Raw genomic sequence first — 14,617 nt, forward strand, 5'->3', positions numbered from 1 at the left:
GTGCAGTTCTAGTAGTTATTGAGCAGGTTTTTGCACATATCAGGAGGAATTTGTGTCCACTCTTCTTTGTAAAAAACTTCTAAATCACTAAGATTATGAGGCTGGTTCTTGGTAACTCTGAGCTTCAGCTTTTTCTGTAGGTTTTCAATAGGATTGAGGTCTGTAAAGTGGGTTGGCCATGCTTCCTCATCAGCCATTCCTTGGCTGTATGTTTTTAGTCATTATTTTATTTGACCTGGAGTAGGAGGATAAACCCCTAGCAAAGGAACATCTCAGAGTAAAAAAAAAACAAAAAAACAAAAACAGTACAATTAGATTAAATACACATGACACATATACAAATGAATGCACTGGCTCCTCAATGTCCAAACCTACCTAATATGATATTTCAGAATGTTTAAGTAAACACATTTGTGAAAAAGCTGAACTGAAAAAGCAAAAATCCCTCCACTTCACCACTTTTGGGGAAGGGAATGGTCCTTACTCAGGATTTGATGGTACATGGCTCCATCCATCCTCCAATCAACAAGGTGCAGAAAAAACATCCTAAAACATGTTTCTACCTCCATCCTTGACAGTGGGGATGTTTAGGTCATAGGCAGCACTTCTGTTCCTTTAAGCACAACAGGTTGAGTTGATGCCTAATACTTAAATTTGAGTCTCATCTGACCTTCTACTAGTCACTCTCTAAAATCATGAAGGTGTTCATTGGAAAACGTCAGGTTTCTTATTAAGCAGGGGTACTTAACGAGAACCACAATATAGCAGCGTAAAGTGTTACCAATGGTTTTCTTGGTGACTGTGGTTCCAGCTGCTTTGAGATCATCAACTGACTCCTGCCGTGTTTTAGGCCGATTTCTCACTGTTCTCATGACCATGGAAACCCCACCAGGTCAGATCTGGTCAAACCTTTAGGTGGATTGATGGTCATGTCCTTGTATTTTGTCATAATTGCACCAACAAAAGAGGATCAAATACTTTGTGAAGTTTGTGAGGTATAAAAGACTGATGGTTGGTACTGACTCTTATTCATTAACTGACCATTCTAGATGTGAAAGGCTTCAAATGTTGCTCATTTGAGTGTTGCAATTTTGGACTGGTCTTCCTTGCATGAACTATGACTCATAATTATATTACATATAAACTTTTTCCCCTTCTCATTTTGAATGTAGGATATAGAGGAAATTATTTTACAATCCCATTCTGAAAGATGACAGTGGTTTTATTTTAGATTGCACCATTGGTCTATATTTGTGATCGACATTTCTTTGCACTATCTTGACTCCTGATTCACCTCCAAATTCCCCTCGAAATAGTGAACATTCAAATATTGCACTTCACTTTATCATCTATTCACTTGATATTCATGTTTCATATTTTTCATGATTCGTGGAGACTTTTTCTCAAAATTCCTGTCAATTTTTTTTCCCAAAATTTGTTCATATTCGCTTATGACGGATTTATTTTTACTGCATACTTTTACTGCATACTTTAATCCAAGTATTACTGGCTATTAAGCCTAAAAGTGCATTTTTAGGCTGCAAATATTAAATTAAAAAAGCAGTTTCTATGAAAGTAAGGATATTTATTTAATGTTATACTTTTTTTTAATCATTTGAGCATTTTTTTAAATTAAGGCTACATGTAGCTTGTGCATTGGATACAACAAAAACATTGTTTTTTATTAGAATTTTTATTAAATGTGAAAATTCTCATGTTACTACTAAATAGATTCTTCATATTAATTTTTTTGCCCTTTTTGTATGATAACATACTCTCTTCTAACTATTCACTGCAACCAGTGATGGTAGTGGGTGCAAAAGGAGATTTGCAGCTCTTAGTAGCAGCTTTTATAGTTTTAAAATAAAGAATACTTTACAAAACATTTTAAGCAAAAGTAGATACAACTGATAAATGAACCCTTTTTATCTAACTTGCACACATAGTAGCACACATGCATTTCTTGTTATGCCAGGTGTCCCAAGTAGAGGGCGCTCTAGAGCTATGACTCAATGTGCACATTGAGTAGATAAAAAAAAAGAAACTTTAAATATTTATATTCAAGGTGAAGCAAATCCGATAATTTCAATTTATGCTGCAGTGTTCTCTTTCTTTATCTCTAAAATACTGAAATAAACTGTCTAAATATTGCCTTAAAGAAAAATAATTTATATTATTTTGCCAGCAGTCAAAGAATAACTGTTATTTTTTTTCTTTCAGTGTTTAAGTATAATATGTAACAGCAGTGTGGTGATTGAATAATAATTATGGCTAATTCTTTAGATCTTAATCACAAAATGTGCTTTCTTGCTTTCTCGTGAGTATCAAGCTTTTTACTGTATAACCTGAGAAACCTGCATCTGTTGTTGCTCTTCTTACTGTTGGCAGAAGATGGCACAATTTCATCAGTTTATGCACCATCACAGCCTTCAGGGCCAGCTCCTCACACAGCATAATTGCGCGACTGAATGAGATACTTGCACCATACTTTGAGCGATTACAAGTTTCTGTCTAGATGGGTATATTCAGTTTAATAGCTGTAATTTTCCAACTGCTTTTTGCTTCCCAAATGACTGGAATTCTCTGACGCTGTGGTAAAATTTTTATTTGCTGAGTGTTCTGTTGTAACAAATGTATATGAGTAAAACTTTGTGGCAACACTACAACACTTTCAGTCAAGGTTCAACCTTCCACCTCTATATCTCTCAACAATGCCACAACTATCATGCACCACTGTGTGTGACGACAACAAAAGTCCGCCATTGTCATGTGCAGAAAATCACAAACACTGTGCTCCAGAAATAGACTTGTTCACCAGAATGGATCAGGCAGTTCTCGGTATAGATGACTCTTGTGCTTTTCAAGGTCAATCTGTTTATAAAGAGAATTAGCAGGTGTAACAGTCACACACTAGCACACACACACCCACACACTGACAAACTCACTCAAAATCACAGCTCTGGTTGGAGTGCCAGTGGCGTCGCTCAGAATAGCATCAAACAGAATGGAGCATCCCTTTCATTGGTAAGTGTGCGTGTGCAGACCTGTCTGCTTTACCGTGCTTATTTCATGATATTAACCCTCATTTATCACTCTGTCACTGCAGAGGAAAAACGCAAAGAGAGGAACAAAACACAGAGGAGCTTGGTGCAGTTTAGACTGCATCCTCAGAGATTGTTTGATGTGACGGAGAGTGTTTGTATTTGGTGCTTTTGCAGCTATTTGTGCTCTTGAGATCAAGACTACTTCAAATTAAGCCTATCAGCCGGCATCAGTAGCTTAAGCACACATTCAAAGTGATATTTAAGTTATTGTGCAGCAGTTATGTGGCTCCAAAAGCGATGAAAATAAAAGGCACAAACTTTTTTAATAAATGTAAACATTTTGCACCTAAACAGATGCGTGCACCTCGTTATTTCAGAGATGAAAAGAAGTTAGCTCTCTTGTTTAAGCATGTGTGCATAATGCCTGGTTACTAACTTCTCCAGTGAAGGAAGGCCTTCCTCTTATGTTCTTTTTTTGCTATTACACTGGTATAGAAATGTCTAAGTAAAGTAGTATTTTGCACAAGGAAGAACTGGTAAATGTAACAATTTCTCTTTTAGAGATATACTTAATTGCAGTTAAAAAAATCTTTTAGACAACTGTATTTGATGCAGTGGAAGTTAATATTTCATCATACATTTTCAGAATGACCTACTTTAACCTAAATTTAACTGATGAAGCCATTTAGAAGAGTGTTAAAATGTTTCAAGAAAGAAATGGTGCATACTTGTATAGCGCTTTACAGTCACAGACCCATTCACCTATTTGCCCATTTACACACTGATGTTGGCTCTGCTGTCAAACACTGGGGCCAACCTTCCAATGCGGGATTCAGTTTGACGCATGGACGGACAAGATGGGAATTGAACCGCCCTACCGCTGCACAACGGGTTTCCCCAAGAGACCAAAGAAGGATTTAAGCCCAGATGCCATGACTCAACGTCAAGAAGTAAGAACTATATCTGTCTTGTTTTACATCCACAATGAGTGATGGACGACTCAGCACATTGACAAGCCCTGAAACTCAGCAAATTATTAGCTTTGTCTTCCACGATCACAACTCTCACTGGATCTTTGGAAGATTATCAGCCAGAGTGTGAGAGAGAACTCTTTACTGCTATACTCAAAATATTTAATTTGAGAATATCCATTTCAAGCCTGCAATGGACTGGAAACCCTTCCAGGATGTATCCTTTCTTCACCCAACAGTGGCAGGGATAGGCTCCAGCAATCCGAAGAGGAATGAAGGAGGTTTAGAAGATGAATGAGTATCCTTTCAATGAGTCCCAGTCTCCAGTAGTTTTCAAGAAAATCTAGAGAGTTAAGGCCGAGCAAAATCTGTTAATCACATCTGGGCACATCTCATCACCACGATGAATCAGCTTTCACTTATTCATACTTTTGGCTTTGCAGAGAGTTTCACACCGAATGCCTTTCCTGACACAACCCTGTATTTTATCCGGGCTGGGGACTGGTACAGGGAAACCCAGACTCAGGGCCTCCCAAGGCTACAAGGCATTAGCATGAAGGGTTTTGCCTAAAGACCTGCACGAAACCCAGGAAACAAGCCCTGATTTCACTTTTACTAAGGCGATATCCAACTGTCCTTTAATCAAACTTTCTTAATTGCACTCAAACAGTGAGCAATAACATAGATAACCTAGTTTCCTTTAACTTTATTACCATTTCCAAAATGCTGTGTTTAACTTCTCTGACCTTTTAAATATGTAGAAATGTGAGTTGTTTACGTGCATGCATACATCCCCTCTTCTTTGCTGGCCCTTTTGCTCCCTGACCTCATTCCACTTTCTTTTGCGGCTCTTTCCTTTTATTCATTTCTTTGTGCCGTGAGATGCAGAAAGGGGGGTGAGGGGAAGGAGAGGGACCTTTTGTTAGCTTTCAGGTGGTTTCACATGAAAAGCCAGAGTACACACCTAGGTTGCCGCCATGGGCTATCTGCGGCGTCTCCCTTGCTTCCGCTGAGTGTACCTGAACTAGCCTTCAATTGCCTCTAAAAGCCCAGGTACACACAATCAGACAAAGGCAGAGCGAGTGCACACAGTTATAGAAATGTACAAACAGGTAGTTTTTTTTCTTCACTTGCAGAAAAGGACAGTTATTTTCTTTACGAGGAATTATGGGGTTTGGGTTGTGATGGGGGGTGCTGCTTGATGACTTTCTCTGTTCTCTCCTTGAATGGAGTCTTCTTGGCGCAAAAGAGCTCAGGTAGCCTTGTGTGCATTTGGATTTGTGTGTTTTACCCCAAAGTAGACCACGGTGAGTGCTCTCAAGTTAGTGTCAGGTGTCAGGTAGCTACTTGTCTTTGTGTCTTCAAGGCTGAGGTTGCTTGGATAGTGTTTACAGCTCAGGGAGCACAACGAAGAGGGGGAGGATGGAGCGGGAGTGTGGAGGGCGCACTGGCTTTGATCTGAAGCGGTTCGTTTGATTGCATGTTTGAGCGGGAAAGTGAGTGTGAGAAAGAGTGATATTGAGTTATAATGCGAGGGTATCAATGCTTTTACAAATGTTTGCACACGTGCAACTAGGTGTGTGCTTGTTTAGTGTATGTTTAGGCCTTTCACTTCTTTCAAAGCTGGTGCTTCCGTTCAGGCGTCTTCAGCTAAATTTGACTTGACATTATTGGCTATATTTTAGACGACTGATAACACCTGTTTAGGCATGGTATTGAGACAGCTTTTAAGTCACCTAAAAACAAGAAATGTTAGATGTTCTTACAGCTGTGAATGGTGGCAGATGTTAATTTTTTTGTTCACAGAAATGGTGGGTGCTATTTGACCAATGATTTTACTTTATGTACTGTTTATCAATCACCTGTAATCTACACTGATGACAAACTCAGATGAGAACTTAATGCATGTTTGACCAGAATAGCAGTACTTGCATAGACTCTAAGCAGCTGGTTTGCAAGGGTGGGAGTTCTTGTTTTTCTGGTTTCCTGTACAAGCCAAAGTTAAGAAATTCCTAAATTATAGTGATTTTGTGTTTATTCACCTGTATATTATGATCTCATTGCTACAGTTACGTGTCAATGTTTTTGACTTACAATAGATATTCTTGTCTTTTTCATGTTTGTCCACCTCTATCCTTATCCACATCAGATCACTGGAATCTGGTTTTGCAGGAGGTTTCTTCTTAAATTGTATATTTTGAGAAAACTTTCTCCCCCACTTTAACCTTTGGCTTGCTCATTATGTGGATTACTCTGAAAGTCAATGATGTAATATGTTGGTCACTAACGTCAGGGTTAGTAAACACAGATAGGGGTGTAACAACTCATGGTTAGGATCGTGTCACGGTCTTAGGGTCATGGTTTGAATCATTTTTCAGATCAGTAAAAAGTAAAAAAAAACAACAGGAAAAAAAAGAAGATAAAACCCTAATATTACTTTTTTGAAATGCTTTTAAATATATACTTGAGAGAACACATATAAAGTACTTCAAAGCATAAATATACACTCACGCATTTTTGAAATTTGAACATAAACAAAAATATAAAAACATGTAGTTCTGATTACATTTACATTTCTGGAAACCAAATCTAAAAAAAACTGAGAGGAAAAAATGCTTAATATGCTTTTTTTTCATATTAAGCAACCTGTGGTGGTCCGTGGTACACGTGTGGGTTTGGTATTTTTTGAATAATACAAACTGCATTTTACCATGAGAGTTGTAAATAATAAACTTGATGTTGATGTTTTTGGTATGTTTTTAGTGCTGAGACAACCTTGGTTGTGAACTGGTGCTTCATTACAAAAACTAATCACAACTGAAAAAGTAAATCTGACTCAAGAGAAACCAATCCTCAAAGTGAAGACTGTTTAAAACGATGTGAAAGAGGACATTTATATTGGAATATGCAAAAATTTGTTTGGATGTAATAAAACTCTACCTAACTGGAAAATAAAAAGACAATTTCACGGTTTGCTTTGTAGAAGCAAACCATCTAACTCCTATCAGAGATTGGATAATCATTGTGATGGGAATTAAATGGTTAAGACCATTACTCTTTACTTTGGTATGACATGACTCATTCATTGACATGGAAACTGGATAAACAATTCATATATATTTTGTTTTGGTTACTAGAAAGTTAAAATAAATTAATTAATAAAATGCAGAAAGGACTTGAGTAAGAAGGTCTGATATAATCTCAGTCACAACATAGAGCTGGATTTTTTCATGCAAATTGTTTATAACTGTTCTACTATTTAATCAAAAGTAGTCACAGTTAGTATTTTACATTTAGTATTGATGAAGTAGTAGTATCTGACCCAGTCTTCACTGAGTCCATCCTCAAAATCCCATCTTATAAACAACACAGTGTAGTACCCTCGCTGTTTATGGAACTTGAACCTGTCAACTAGTTGATTCAATTTAGTAGTGAGTTTGTTTTTATATCATGTCAAAATTAAATAAACTGAACAGAACTCCCTTTATGCAATTATTTTAACAGACTCTTTACTTTGAAACTTGAAACATTCATTGACCTGTCTCCCAACACTTATTTCAGTCATTTCTAGAAGATCTATTACACTTAGACTGACAGCCCATCTGTTTTCCCAGCAGTCTGTCAGTCCTAAAGAGGGCTGCTTGTTAATGTCCAAAGTAGAACCTGTACTTTTTAAGTACATTTACTGGTGCTATTAAAGTTGGAGTAATCTTTTTGTTCTGACAGAAACACCAGTCTAACTGTTAAGGGTCCATAGGGACTCATCCAGACGGTACCATTTGTTCGCTTCAGTCGTAGTTCCCAGTGACATGAAGTCGACAAAGAGTATTTTACATTTTCCAACTCTTTTCTCACCCAAGTTATATTATAATTCTTTTTTTTTTATTGAAAAGAATGAGAAAAGTGATGAAAATGTGTTTTCTGGGAAAAAACAGGAATACAATGTTCCTACATTGCATTTATCAAATATAATTCTGGCTGTAAAAAATTTGCGAGAAAATATTACTTTCAGAAATGTAAACTGGTAAAATTTCAGGTGAACTGCTACTGGCACTGGTTCTGGATCCTTTAACTTAGAGTGCAAGACTGCATCATATGTTCATCCTACAAATTCTCTCTCCCAAGTTGACATATATGACCATATAGTTTGGACCCACTTCGCTTCACTTTTTGATGTTTTGGGTGTCCCCAACTCGTTGTTTTTCAATGTGCTGGCTGTTCCCATTAAATCCCGGGTCCCCAGCCCTCGGGATGTAGTAAAGGATGCAGAATCGGTATCGAGTTAGGGTACTGGTACGGGCCAGGTCCCAAGTGTTCGGGACCCCTGATTATCATTTGTGGCGCGGTACCAAGCAGCCTCCATGCCAAAAAAACACAAGTTGGGGACGCCCAAAACATCAAAGAGTGAGCCATATGTCCATATATGATGAATTGGGAGTGAGATCGCGTTAGTTCATCATCAAAAAAAAAAAAAAAAGGAATATAATGGCAAATTCAAATGACTAGACTCATTTCCCATACTTAGAGGGGCGGGTAGGTAGGCAGGTTTTCTTACAAAATTCAAACTGCTTGAGATGACTGTAGTTATGAACAGTCTCTTTACAAATTAGCCAACGACTAAAAGTGCAAACATCCATCAATCTTTATAACTCACTATATCCCATTAGGGGCCATGAGGATACAAGAGCCTGTCCTGGCTACTGTTGGTCAAAGGTGGAGTACACCCTGGACAGGTTGCCAGTCTGTCGCAGGGGACACAACCACTTCCACACACACTCACACATGTATACCTAGAGACAGTTTAGAGTTACCAATAAACCTATGAAGCATGTTTTTCAGACATGGGAGAACATGAAAACCCCACACAGAAAGGCCCAGGTTGGGAGTTGGACCAGGGTCCTCTCGCTGTGAGGCGAGAGTGCTAACCACTGCACCACCGTGCAGCCCGAAACAGCAAACACAAGAAACCAAAAGGGAAAAGGACTTGCAGGAGAGTGGGCACGCAAGATTTGAAGAGAACACTGTGTGCCTGTTAGTGTTTCCCTGAGGCTGGACACTTAAAGTGCATTTAAAGAGATGAGTGAGAACGAGTGCCAGGAGGGAAGAGGTAGTGGTTGTATAGAAGTTTGCAGGTGTATGAACCACATACTTTAGATCGCGAGCTCAGTGGGAAAAAAATATATTTTTTTATTTGGTGGCAAAATACAAAATCACGCACATGAACTTTGCAGCAATTGTACGAGTTACTGACAAAAAAATGAATAATTAAATGAAATGGTTCATACTATTTTTTAGCAACAATAGCTTAAACAATAACAGAAACTGAACTACAAAGGAGACTAGAGAGGAAGAAGGGAGAGTTTGACAGAGAGGGAGCAAGAGAGAAACATTGTGGTGAACAGCTCTGAAAGAGTTTTTGTGGGGCTGCAACAAAGGCCCCTCAGAAAACACAGTGGCACAGGAATGTTAATTAATTAATGAGAAACTATTCAGGCTACAGAGGATTGTGGAAAAAGAAAGACATAGAAGAAGAAAGATGGAGAGGCAGACAGACAGGCCAGAGGGTACACTAACCTCAAACAGGGTGCAAAGACTTTCATCTGTACAGCTTTATATTTTCAATGGCACATTGTGTTGTTCATTCTAGGCCTAGTGAGCATGAATGGCGCCTTTTGAGCGAGTCTGTATGTCACAAATGTAAACGCTGCATCTTTGTGTTTGGCTTTATGTGAGTACACTTGAATGCATGGAAGATTAGCGCTTCATTTGCTGAGCCTCAACATTTCCTTCATTCATACCTATCAAAGAAAAACATATCAACTCTACAAGCTTAAAGAAGACAAAAACATTCTGCATAAAACATGATTTTATTCAATTAAAAAATTGTGATTTAGTAGCTAAAAGGTACACATACTAGATGGAACAACTGTTTCAAATGCCAGGTCTCTTTTTTTTTTCCGGTTGTCTGATTTATGAAAACTATGGAATGTATTTTAGGACTGTTGTGCAACAAGCTGTACTTTTAGGTGCTCAACATGTGATGCTGTTGTGCAACAAATAAAGCAGAGTTTTCTTGTCAAGCACTCTGTCTCCGTCTCTCTAATTTCTATGTACTACTCACACATATACGCATATATGTATATATTTTATCTCTGTATTATAGGAGCTTTGGGAAAAATAAAATTCCTGTTTAACTGTTCAAAAGAACAATTTTATAAATAATTGGAACCCCTTACTTAATTACTTCAAAATGCAACCAGCAGATACTTAACCTGTTACATTATGGAAGGGGAAGGAAAGGTTAATAGTCATGTCTACATCTTCTACTTTTTTATGTTTATTTATTTTATTTTAAATAACTCATTATCTATTACTGTCTTAGTCTATTATTTTTTATTTATCTTTGTTACTATAAAGTTTATAGTATAGTTTGGGACATAATAAACCACATTTAATCTATTAACAGCCTAGTGTGTTGTATTGATATCAACTTTTTGATCCTCTGTTTCAATCTTTCACCAGCTTCTACTCGCACCTTTTCACTGTGAGACTCTCAAAAAATTAACTTTCGACATTTTCTCAAATAATACAGTGCATAATTTGATATAATGTGTGCTAAATATTAATTGCTTCTAGCTTGTTGCCATCCATTAAAACAGAAATGCTCAAACTTAATTACTCAAAGTAATTTAGTTTTTTGCATTTAGTTTTCATTTATCTTCATATGTCCCAACTTCACTTCAACTATCTATCAAGTTTATTTATTTATTTAAGAAAAAAAGCAGGGAAAAAAATCTAATATCTAGATATATATACCTTGTTAGTAATTTTACCATGAAAATATTGATGGACTTCTTTACACATTCATCTTCTCAATATAGACTTGAGTGTGTTTAAAGTGGACATGTGAGCGACTTTTCTCCAGTCACTCAAAGCCTGCTTTATCTATAAACATCAATGAGTTTAAGTTTCTGCATGTGTTATCTACATTCCTGTTAAGGGAACCTGAGAAGGTGATGAATTTGATTCTTCTGTGAGGAGGGGTCCAGAGGCGTCGGAATATTATTTTCTCAGTCACCTCTGAACTGTCCCCAGTCCCACACTCTGACCCTCTGCACGTCCTTCACTCCCCGAAAACCTCTCTGTGGCCTTCATCTTCATTTCTCACAGCCTCGCTTTATTCTTCCCTCATTCAGCTTTAAACACTTGTTCCTATTTCAAGTTAAAAGACTCCTCAAGGAGCAATATTTTCTCCTCATTGCTGTATTGTATCACCATCACCTTTCCCTTTTCTTTTTCCCCCCATTCCTCTTACTAATTGCTCACCTAATTTCCTCAAACTTCTTTACCAAGTAAAACAGGGAGAGGGGGGGCATGAGGGGAAAAAAAGAGAGGGAAGAGTTTGGGAATTGTGGGCCCCTCCCACTTTCCGGAGATGCTCCAGCCCATCCCTAAATTGCAGACCAATGAGGGTGCCTCATTCGCAACTCATGCACTCCTTCTGCAATAGGTAAGGAGAGAGAGACAGAGAGAGCAAGAGATATATGAAAAGAGAAAAACAGAGAGGGGGGAAAGCTGTGAATGGGTCTGTGAAAGAGAGGCAGTGCATAAAAAAAGGCCAGATTGCAAGATTGAAGAAGAAGAAGAAGTTGGAGCAAAGTGGAAGCCCATGAGAATATACTAGAGACTGAAAGATATGCAGATGAGCACAGATGAAGAGGTGGACCTTGTGACAGGATAGTTTTACGGTGCGGATAACCTGCAGGTAGTAAAACAAGAGAAAAACTTTGGGAAGGTTCAGCATTCATCAAAGCTGCCTCGTAAAACATCTCAGAGGACAGACAGGAAATCTTGAGGCGCAGGTGGACAGACAGTCATGCTGCTCAGGCTTCTGCTTCTGTGTGCTGCTGGAAGACTTTGGGGGTCCAACGCCGTATGGGGGTATGGAAAGATTCAGGACGGAGAGGGACCAGAGGCACCTTCATGCCCATTTCACTGCCATTGCGAAGAAGATGGCATCTTCCTCACCGTGGACTGCTCGGAGATCGGACTGTCATCTGTACCAAGCAACCTCAGCCCTTTCACAACATACCTGTGAGTAACAGCTGTTCAGGACTTTCTGATGAGTTAGATCATGACCCACTTTATCTAAAGACTGTCTTTTTTCCCCCTTTTATGACATATAACAAATCCTCCATCTCCAAACCTTCTCACTGCTCCTCATTTGTCATGACTGCATGCTATTTTGATTAAAAATGATGTCTGAAAAATGAAACAGTAGCCGCTCCTTTATCATCTCATGAGAGCAGAGCAGCCAGCCGTAGTTAGTCAGACGTGTGACCAGAAATCACTGGCATGGCCCACATGTAGATAAAAATGGATAGGGCCAAGTGGGAACATGTGTATGTGAGAGATTGAGAGAGAGCATGTGCTGGCCACTGTGGTGGAATAACTGGACCACTTTCAGTGTCAGGTTTCCATCACCAACTGGAGACTGAGAGCGCCAGTGCACTTGCGTACGACATGGCTTTTGCATTCATGTAGGGATGTGTGTGACTGCATGCTTCAGTCGAGTATAGATTTCTGTCCGGGAACCTAGTGTTAATCGAAACACTCAATTACACGGGACTAGTTTTTGCCTGTAAATCCGTTAGAGGTTGTTGGGAAACTTGACCAAGGTTCTTACTTCACCAAGACAAAAATGCTTTGCTGGGATTTATTCAGCTAACGTGTTTCTGCAAGTCAAATTAGAAAAGAACCAAATGAAAAAACCTTGTGCTGTATTAAGAAGCAGTCAAGAGAAAAATTAGAAAAAGGTTATGATCTGTGTCTTACATCCTGTGGCTCAAAGCCAGACCTTTCAAATTGCATCACTGTGTAAGCTCTCAGAGGACAGATTACTGACATTCTACGATAACCGACATTGAAGTTAGGGAAGTCAAATCCAGGAAACAGGGTGTGACGGAGTAGCACTCACCAGGGGTTCTGCAAGTATTATGTCAGAGGGTTCGATTTCAGAAAGATCAACAGTTTATGTAGCAACCGGCTTTATTAGTGACGCATGAAAGAACTCCTCTTGAACGATCCCTGACTCTTTTGGTGTTCGGGGAGCCTGCGACAGCCAGATTTCCCCATGTTTCATGTGTTTGCAGTGTTTGAAAAGTTAAAACACGTGTACTGTTTATGGTTATGAAATATGTTCTCTAACTCCGTCCAGGAATCTACTACCTATGGGAGCATCTGGCTTTTGGCTTAACAAAGGGGCACAACTCAATCAGCACAAGCACACACCCAAACGAGGCTGAATCTTATACAGGAGAGCGTGCTGAGCATCTGAGTTCTCCTCGGAAATAAAAACTATGATGACCTGATGACTCCCTCTGTAAAAATGTACATTTCTGCACACGAGCACACATCATTCCCGGCGAGCACAGGCTTAATTGTTCATTTCCCCTCGTTACCTAACAGTGGAACTGACCAATTAGTGAGTTTGAGGACAGATTTAGAATTAGATAAATAAACCCAGCGACCAACCGCACACGCCCACACAAACAGACCGACACACAGATTTCACTTGTTCAATAGACAAGAATTTGGAAACAGGGATTGTACAAAAAAAGTGTTCTCTGCACTTGCAAACAAAACATTCCAATCCTTAACTTTGTCCTCAATGATGTCCTTCTCTCCACAACACAGTTTTGGAGCATTAAAGCTGATCAAGATCTGAAAAGAAATAGTGCTCTGCTGTGCAGGCTGCCATGGTCACAGAGAATTACTCGTGAACAGTCCACTTTACAAACCACATCCTCACAAATCTGTGAAAGTACTATCCACCGAGCAACAGGAGAGCTCCTCAAAGAGGTCTGACGTTCATGACTGAGAGGTCACGGCATATTTAAATGCTAATAATGCAAAAACTACCAAAAAAATAGTGTGGGGAACGTTTCAGTTTCAATGCTGAGGTTGAATTTGGTTCCAGGTTGCAAAGGAATTTAACCACTGCAAGCCAAAGGTGCTAAGAGTGACCAGGAGCAGTGCTGATAGAGATTTATGACAATAATTGTTTCCGTGGGCAAGGCTTCAAATGAGCTGTCATGTGAGACGCTTTGGAAACTTCTCTTTGATTTCAGATTAGGAGGCAAAGACAGCACCTCAGGCTGTGTCTATACGACTATGAGTGGATGTGTGTGAAGCCACAGAAGAACAAGTACGGTTGAAGGAAATATAGATCTGTGCTTTCCATGTGTGATGCTGGAAATGGATTTATCTAAATCAGTTGCTTACTAAAATAATTTTAAAGCAAACAAAAAAAGGTATCCTCTAAATTACTGTGTGGATGGACAGCTGTGTCAGAAGCTCACACTTGTGATGTGTGTAGAATAGAGCATGGATGTGGGACTTGGGTTGAGCAGCGTTTAGGTGATGCTTTTGGTAGCGGTGAGTGCGGTGAACTTCTAACAATGTTTTGGCCTTGGCCAGGAAACCACAGCTAGAGCATTACCAGACAGAGGAAAACCAAAGGGAGCGGGAGCATGTGTGCGTTTGTATGTGTGTGAAGACCACCCACACTGCAAGGCGGGTTTTTTTTTTTTTTTTTTTTTT

At 39.0% G+C, this 14,617-nt stretch overlaps 1 protein-coding gene across 1 annotated transcript in view; it reads left to right on the forward strand.

Moving 5' to 3' along the window:
• Positions 1-11,295: 11,295 nt before the first annotated feature.
• LOC112159180 (leucine-rich repeat-containing G-protein coupled receptor 6) overlaps positions 11,296-14,617 on the forward strand; it is a 35,336-nt gene continuing 32,014 nt past the window's right edge. Inside the window, exon 1 of the mRNA XM_024293084.2 lies at positions 11,296-12,109. Coding sequence (XP_024148852.1) covers positions 11,892-12,109 — 218 coding nt within the window. The 5' untranslated portion in view covers positions 11,296-11,891. The remainder of the gene's footprint in view (positions 12,110-14,617) is intronic.

This window comes from Oryzias melastigma, linkage group LG7, assembly GCF_002922805.2.
Source record: "Oryzias melastigma strain HK-1 linkage group LG7, ASM292280v2, whole genome shotgun sequence".
Lineage (NCBI taxonomy): Eukaryota > Metazoa > Chordata > Actinopteri > Beloniformes > Adrianichthyidae > Oryzias > Oryzias melastigma.